Below are 7,838 nucleotides of genomic sequence, written 5' to 3' on the forward strand. Positions count from 1 at the left end.
ACGTTCCGCACGGGTTAAAATAGCAGTTTACCGCGCGCGGGGGTTTTTGCCGCCGCTGTTGGAGTTTGATGCTCTAAATCTTCTCGCCCTGTGCTTCTCAAACAAGGTTAAAGAACAAAGCTGTATATGCACGCTGAAGATGTAAGCCGCCGTTGCTTTGGAAAGTCGGTGATATTGTTATATTGTTTCGTACCAGTAACGTTGTTGTATGATGACGCACAGTGGAATGTGGAATCAAAGTGGGTCACCCCTCTAGAGATCGATGGAATTTAATGTCCACCTTTCGATCGTGAGCGCTCATACTTCCAAAGTGCGCCATGCATGCTGGTATTAAACTAATGCTTTTTTAGTTTACTGTAGAAATTTGACCTTGCGCAGATTTCTACACTACGTGATCTATATATATTGAGGTGCCGTACCTCTGTGTTCAGCTTGTACACCACCATGGCATCTCTCAAGGAAAACTTGCAGCTGGAAGAACCACTTCTTGAGGTCAGTTTCTCTGCTACTTCTTCTACATTCATGTCCAGCAGTAGCTTGATTTTCTAAAGCGGTTCTTCATTTTTATGTGCTTCGACGTCCTACGGAGTACGGACATATATGTTTCTTGACAAATTTGGAGAGAATTAGCTCGTTTTGCTGCCCAAAGTACCATATGATGGGTAGCATATATATGAATGTCATATCGATCCTTGGACACTGAAATATTGGAAACAAATGGATCTCTTTTCTTTTTACCATTATGACCTGCATATTGCTGTGCTGAGATGTGCAAAGTGGTGGCTGTTACATGCCTGATGCAATACTGATTTTTCTCATAATAATATTGTCCCCGAAAATGGATGGTCTGCTTGGCAACATCAGTAAACAGCAAAAATCATTAGGAATTAACTTGGCACCCGTTTCTGTCTTCCTATTCAAATTCTGATCCCAGCCTCTGTTTTCCTATCATGTACTCCATATACAGTTACTTCATGCTTTTGCAGAAAGATACATACTAGTACTTCTACTAAAGAGTATCAGGCTTGTCTTATACAGGGTTCTGCTGTACACAGAGGGGACCGAGTTGTTGACATCAAAGGAGCTCCAACTCCTATAACCAAGCACCGTACGGGCAGTTGGAAAGCATGCAAATTTATCTTAGGTATAAAATGAAACTGTCAAGTTTTCATGCAGAACTGGTAGAAAAACATCAAGGGTGCTTCATTTCAGTTCAGTTTGTCCAATTTTTGTGCTCAGAGTGCACAGATGCATGGCTTTTTCCATGAACATCACTGCTGCTTCCCTGCGCTGCCCATTAATTACTTTGGAGTTTGCTTGAGAAATACTACTACTAACTATAGATCTGAATTCCGGCTTGCACTGCAGTGACTGAATGCTTCGAGGAGCTAGCGTACTACGGGATCCAGTTCAACCTGGTAACCTTCCTCAAGACGATACTGCAGGAGAGCAATGTGTCCGCGGCGAGGAACTACACCAACTGGCAGGGGACGTGCTACATCGCCCCCCTCGTCGGAGCGATCGTCGCCGACTCCTATCTCGGCAGATACCTCACCACGCTGGCCTTCTTCGCAGTCTACCTAATCGTAAGGCATACTGTCAAATCATCCTTCAAATAATGGAGCTAGTTTCTTGACAATTCAAGGTTTTTTCTTCTGGCGCGACGCAAGGGAATGGCTGCGATGTCAGTTTCGGCATCGTTCCCGGCGGCGTGCACCGGGCTCGACTGCCCGCAGGACGTTGGCTCTTCGCCCTCGTCCCAGTCCGCCGTGTTCTTCCTCGGGCTCTACATGATGGCCATCGGGGCCGGCGGCATCAAGCCATGCGTCTCCTCCTTCGGCGCCGACCAGTTCGACGACAGCGTCCCGGCGGAGAGGCTGAAGAAGAACTCCTTCTTCAACTGGTTCTTCTTCTCCATCTACATCGGCAGCTTCGTCTCCGGCACCGTCGTCGTGTGGGTGCAGGACCACTGCGGGTGGGTCGTCGGCCTCTGGATCCCCACCCTGTTCATCGCGCTGGCCATCGCGAGCTTCTTGCTGGGCTCCGGCTCGTACAGGGTGCAGAAGCCTCTGGGAAGCCCGCTGGCAAGAGTTTCCCAGGTCGTCGTCGCGGCCGTGCGGAAGCGGAATGTAGGTCTCCCGCGTGATGCTTCTCTCCTCCACGAGCTATCCGAGGTTGAATCAATGGCGGAGTCGGACGGTGCCAAGAAATTGCAGCATACACCAGTGCTCAGGTAATTACTAGCTTTTCTTCATAATTTTGACTGGCTGAATCTAAAAAGTAAAAGCTGATTGAGAGTGTTTCTTGCCCAGTTTCCTGGACAAGGCTGCCGTGGTCTCCTCGGCCGAGGAGCTTTACTCGGATCCATGGAGGCTTTGCACTGTCACGCAAGTCGAGGAGCTCAAGATCGTGATCGGCATGCTCCCGATCTGGGCCACCGGGATCGTGTACTTCTCCGTCCTCGCGCAGTTCTCCTCGACGTTCCTGGAGCAAGGGAGGAGGATGGACACGGCGGTCGGCACCTTCGCCATCCCTCCGGCGTCCCTGGCTTCCTTCGACGCCGTCAGCGTCATCCTCTTCGTGCCCATCTACGACAGGGTGCTCATCCCGGCAGCGCGGAGGTTCACCGGCAACGAGCGGGGGTTCTCGGAGCTGCAGCGGTTCGGCGTCGGCCTGTTCCTCTCCGTGCTGGTCATGGTGGCCGCGGCGGCGGTCGAAGCGCGGCGGCTGGCGCTGGACCGGGCGGCGGCGGCGCCGATGTGCATCCTGTGGCAGGTGCCGCAGTACCTCCTGGTGGGCGCCAGCGTGGTGTTCGCGTGCGTCGGGCAGTCGGAGTTCTTCTACAACGAGGCGCCGGAGTCCATGCGGAGCCTCTGCTCCGCGCTGGGGCTCCTCACGGTGTCGCTGGGGAGCTACCTGAGCTCGCTCGTGGTGACCGTCGTGTCCGGCGTCACGACGAGGGGCGGCGGGCCCGGGTGGATACCGGATGACCTCAACGAGGGCCACCTCGACCGGTTCTTCTGGCTCATCGCTGCGCTTAGCGCGCTCAATCTCGCAGTTTTCGTCTGGTGTGCCAAGAGATACAAGTGCAAGAATGTCTCTTGATCGTAGAAATGCTCTAGGATTTTTTATTTTTTTGGTGTCCTGCAGTATGCAGACGGCATGTAAATTCCTAAACGTGGGATGATTGATTTTTCGTTAGGGAATCAGTTGTATCCGGCGCGCCGGCCCAACGTTGCGCCGGACGCCTCGCTCGTTAACATACTTGCGCCCTCGTGCATGCGACCACGTCGCTCTTGGCCCCAAGCACACTGCTTTTCCTTCTTATCTCCCGCAACGCAGGCCCAGCCACTCGCTGTCGCCTGTCTTTCTCCGCTCCCAATTCCGTACCTCTGAACTCCCAGCCATGGCTGCCGAGCGACTCCCCGATAAGCTGAAACCGGTGCACCTCCACTGCACCTACACAGCTTGCTCGGCTCCCAACCTCGTCGCTCCATCGTTGCCGGCGAGACCCTCTCCCATCCCCGCGGCCATGGCCGCCTACAACCCTTGCGGATCCCAGGGATGTCCTCCGCCCAACCCCGGCTTTGAGTCCGGCTGACGTAGCTACGGGCACCGTCCATCAGGGCGTTGCAACGGCGAATGGTGGTGTTGCGCATGGCCTTGCTACAGCCGCTGTCGACGGCTGTTACAACGAGCGGTAGTGGTGGTGCGCACCGGCCAAGGCATGACAAGTTTTTTGCTGGAACCGATGTCCTTGTGTGCTACAACCGGCCACGGCATCGCCCAGAAGCTACAACCGTGCTCACCGGAGATGCAACCGGCGACGCCGTCGTCAACATTTTTTTGCTACAACCATGCTCATCGGGGCTGCAACCGGCGACGCCGTCGTCGACGATTTTTGCTACAACCATGCTCGCAGATGCTACAATCGTGCTCACCGAAGCTGCAGCTGCGACGCCATCGGCAACGATTTGCTACAACCGGGCAGACGGGATGCTGGAACCGTTGGTTTATTTGCAGCAAGGGTGGACGGAGGCGACGAGTCGCAATCCTCTGATTTTTGCTGGAACCGACTAGTAGCGGAGCTACAACCATGTGATGTAGAGGCTGAAACTGTTATCGACACAAGCTGGAGCCGGCGTTTTGTTTTGCTTCAACCGACGAAGCGGCGCTGAGACAACGACGGGTGCCGCCGCGGTGGGCAGCAACCAGCACCATCAAAAGCTACATCCGGCGTTTTATTTTGCTGCAAAGGTTATGTGCCGAAACGATAAGCCAAGAGACGACGGCGAGGGGCGGCGGACGGGCACCGGTGCGCCAAGCGTTGACGGCGAGGGGCGGCGGGGGCGGCGCAACCCGGTGCTGCAACCATGAGGCCACGAGCTACAACCTTTTTTGCCGACCGGTGCTAGGAACGACGCTGCCGGAGTAGCGAGACACGTCCACGGCCAGGAGCTGCAAGACGAGGTAGCCATGATGAGCGATCTGAACGGCGGCGGGGAAGGTTGCAAGCGCACCGTCAACAGCAAGAGGCACGTGCCCATGGCTGGGAGCAAGGCGGCCTGCGGCGCTCGCTGTCGCTCCTTACTCACGTATTTAGGGAAGAAGACAAGCACGAGGGGATAAGAAACGTAATATACGCTCGATCTGGACGGCTAAAAAGGCAGTGCATCGGATGTTGAGGATGCGACCGGCCCAAATTTGGGCCGGCGCACCGGCGCCCATCATTGCCCTTTTCGTTAATTCCAACACCGGATTGTTTCTTCCGTTTCCATTGATTGAATCATACCGGCATAAGGACATCTCCAGCCGATCCCCTAATAAAAACAACGCACCTGGCCAAAGTCTCAAATCGGTTAGAGAGTAAAAGATTTACTCCTCCGCCGAAAACTTTACCCGCGGCACCAGAATATACTCATCCCCCACCCGGCTGAGTACCCCCCACCCACCTCTTTCTCCCTCTTGCGCCGCGCCATAGCTAGTTCCCGCCGCCGCCTCCCCACGCACCACCATCGGCGCCGATGACTGCAACTCCGGCCATAATGGTTCCCAAGATACTTCTGCCACCCCTGGCCACCGCCGGCGGCGCGTCGCCGCCGCAAACCACCCCTGCGCAACCGCCCGCACCGAACAAGAGGTTGGGGATAAAAAAATCCCATCCAGTCCACCATACTAGCTGCCACCGTGGGTAGCAAGGTCGGTCGGGTGGCCACTGCCTCTCCGGCGATGGCCGGTCGCCCTCCCGCTACTCTCGCGGGTGCCAAACGTGCTAGGAAGCCGACGACGGCCGCGTTGACCCTCGCTGAAGCGGCAGTGATGATGAACAAGAAGATGTTGGGGAACGTTGCATGGAAAACAAAAAAATCTACGCACACGCAAGATCTATCCATGGAGATGCATAGCTACGAGAGGGGAGAGTGTGTCTACGTACCCTCGTAGACCGTTAAGTGGAAGCATTTATCAACACGGTTAATGTAGTCGTACACCTTCACGATCCTTCCGATCAAGTACAGAACGCACGGCACCTCCATGTTCAGCACACGTTCAGCTCGATGACGTCCTCGCCTTATCAATCCAGCAAGAGAAGTGAAGTAGTAGATGAGTTCCGGCAGCACGACGGCGTGGTGACAATGGTGGTGAAACTATCTGCGGCCTAGGGCGCCCCCAAGGGGGCCGGCGGCCAGCCCTAGGGCCTACCCTGGCCGCCACCCCCCTCCCTTTTTGGCGCCAGGGGGAAAGGAAAGGGGCTGGCTGCCTTAGCCCCCCCCCTTTCCCTTTCTCTCTTTCATGGAGAAAGGCAGGAGGGGCCAGCCCCTCCCTTTCCTTTTACAAGGCCTGCGGCCAGGTTGGGGCGCACCAGCCCCTTGTGGGCTGGTGTGCTCCCTTTCCCTTGGCCCGTTAGGCCCAGTAACTTCTTGTGGCCTCCCGGAACCCCTTCTGGTGATCAGATAAATACCTGGTGCATCCCGAAACCTTTCCGGAGACCAAATACTATCATCTATATATCAATATTTACCTCCGGACCATTCCGGAGCTCCTCGACATGTCTGTGATCTCATCCGGGGCTCCAAACAAGATTCAATCACTATTTCACATAACTCATATAATACTATATCGTCAACAAACGTTAAGCGTGCGGACCCTATGGGTTCAAGAATGATGTAGACATGACTGAGACGCTTCTCCGGTCAATAACCAATAGCGGGACCTGGATGCCCATATAGGTTCCTACATATTCTATGAAGATCTTTATCGGTCGAACCTTTATGACAACATACGTAGTTCCATTTGTCTGTCGGTATGTTACTTGCCCAAGGTTCATACCTAGTTCAATCTCATTACCGGCAAGTCTCTTCACTCGTTCCGTAATACATCATCTTGTAACTAACTCCTTAGTCACTTTGCTTGCAAGCTTCTTGTGATGCTGTATTACCGAGAGGGCCCAGAGATACCTCTCTGATACACGGAGTGACAAATCCCAATCTTGATCCATGCCAACTCAATAGACACCTTCGGAGATACCTGTAGAGCATCTTTATGATCACTCAGTTACGTTGTGACGTTTGATAGCACACAAGGTATTCCTCCGGTACCCAGGAGTTGCATGATCTCATGGTCGAAGGAATATGTATTTGACATTAAGAAAGCAGTAGTAATAAACTGAACGATCATATGCTAAGCTAACGGATGGGTCTTGTCCATCACATCATTCTCCTAATGATGTGATCCTGTTATCAAGTGACAACACATGTCTATGGTTAGGAAACCTTAACCATCTTTTGATCAACGAGCTAGTCTAGTAGAGGCATACTTGGGACACGGTATTTATTTATGTATTCACACATGTATTTATGTTTCCGGTCAATACAATTCTAGCATGAATAATAAACCTTTATCATGATTAAGGAAATATAATAATAACCACTATATTATTGCCTCTAGGGCATATTTCCAACAAAAGAAAGCCACTCCGCCCCCTCGCCCTTGTCCGGCGGCTCGTGCTGCGTCTCCGGCCACCCCCACGGCCACTGCTCCAGCTCGTTCGGCCGCCACAATTGTCAACAAGGGTCTCGGCCGCCACAACTGTCAACAAGGGTCTCGGCCGCCAAGTGCTTGATGAAATTCCTAGTACGTAAAAAACTTTTTTCCATTTCTTCATATGCATTTTGCGGTGATTGTTGGCGGCCGATTGATGATGGAGTTTATTGATGTGCTTCAAAGTGCTATGTGCCAATGAGAAGTGGATTCGGAGACTTGCAGAGACCACTCCAAAGAGATCAAGATTCAGCACTCCCATTGAGGAGGATGATGATGAGGATGAAAAGGCCAACAAGATACCGGATGGCAAAAAAATTGCAAAGGAGAGAAATAGAAGAGGTACATTTGGTGGCACGTACAAAAATGAACTTGTGGACATGATTGAGGCCAAGAAAGTGTTGGCGGCCGAACGCAAAGAAGAGAAGACGACGAGATGGAACGAGGTCAAGATGTTGGAAGACAAGAAATAGAAATCCAAGTTGGTGGCCGAAGAGAGGAAGTTGAAGACTAAGGAGCATAGGCTTGCACCTGAGGAAGAGAGGCTTCGGGATGTCAAGAGAGCCGAGGATCGTGCTATCATGTTCATGAACCCAATCACAATGGATGATACCGTAAGAAAATTTTGGTAGCTCACTCGTGGAGAGATCTTGACCCAAACAGGGGTCTCTCTTCGAGATGGTGGTGGTGGTTGTGACGCTGATGGTAGTGGTGGTGGCCGAGAGGATGGTGGTGGTGGTGATGATGGCGGCCTTCTGTATGGTGGTGGCGGTTGTGATTTCTTGACAAATACGGTGTTT

At 52.9% G+C, this 7,838-nt stretch overlaps 1 protein-coding gene across 1 annotated transcript; it reads left to right on the forward strand.

The window, feature by feature from the left end:
• Window positions 1-444: 444 nt before the first annotated feature.
• On the forward strand, window positions 445-3,192 carry LOC123100109 (protein NRT1/ PTR FAMILY 8.3-like). Its single transcript, XM_044522089.1, has 5 exons — window positions 445-492; window positions 1,039-1,144; window positions 1,369-1,586; window positions 1,671-2,233; window positions 2,313-3,192. The coding sequence occupies exons 1-5, from the start codon at window positions 445-447 to the stop codon at window positions 3,103-3,105; spliced, it is 1,728 nt and encodes a 575-aa protein (XP_044378024.1). The 3' UTR covers window positions 3,106-3,192.
• Window positions 3,193-7,838: the final 4,646 nt, after the last annotated feature.

This window comes from Triticum aestivum, chromosome 4D (assembly GCF_018294505.1).
Source record: "Triticum aestivum cultivar Chinese Spring chromosome 4D, IWGSC CS RefSeq v2.1, whole genome shotgun sequence".
Taxonomy (NCBI): domain Eukaryota; kingdom Viridiplantae; phylum Streptophyta; class Magnoliopsida; order Poales; family Poaceae; genus Triticum; species Triticum aestivum.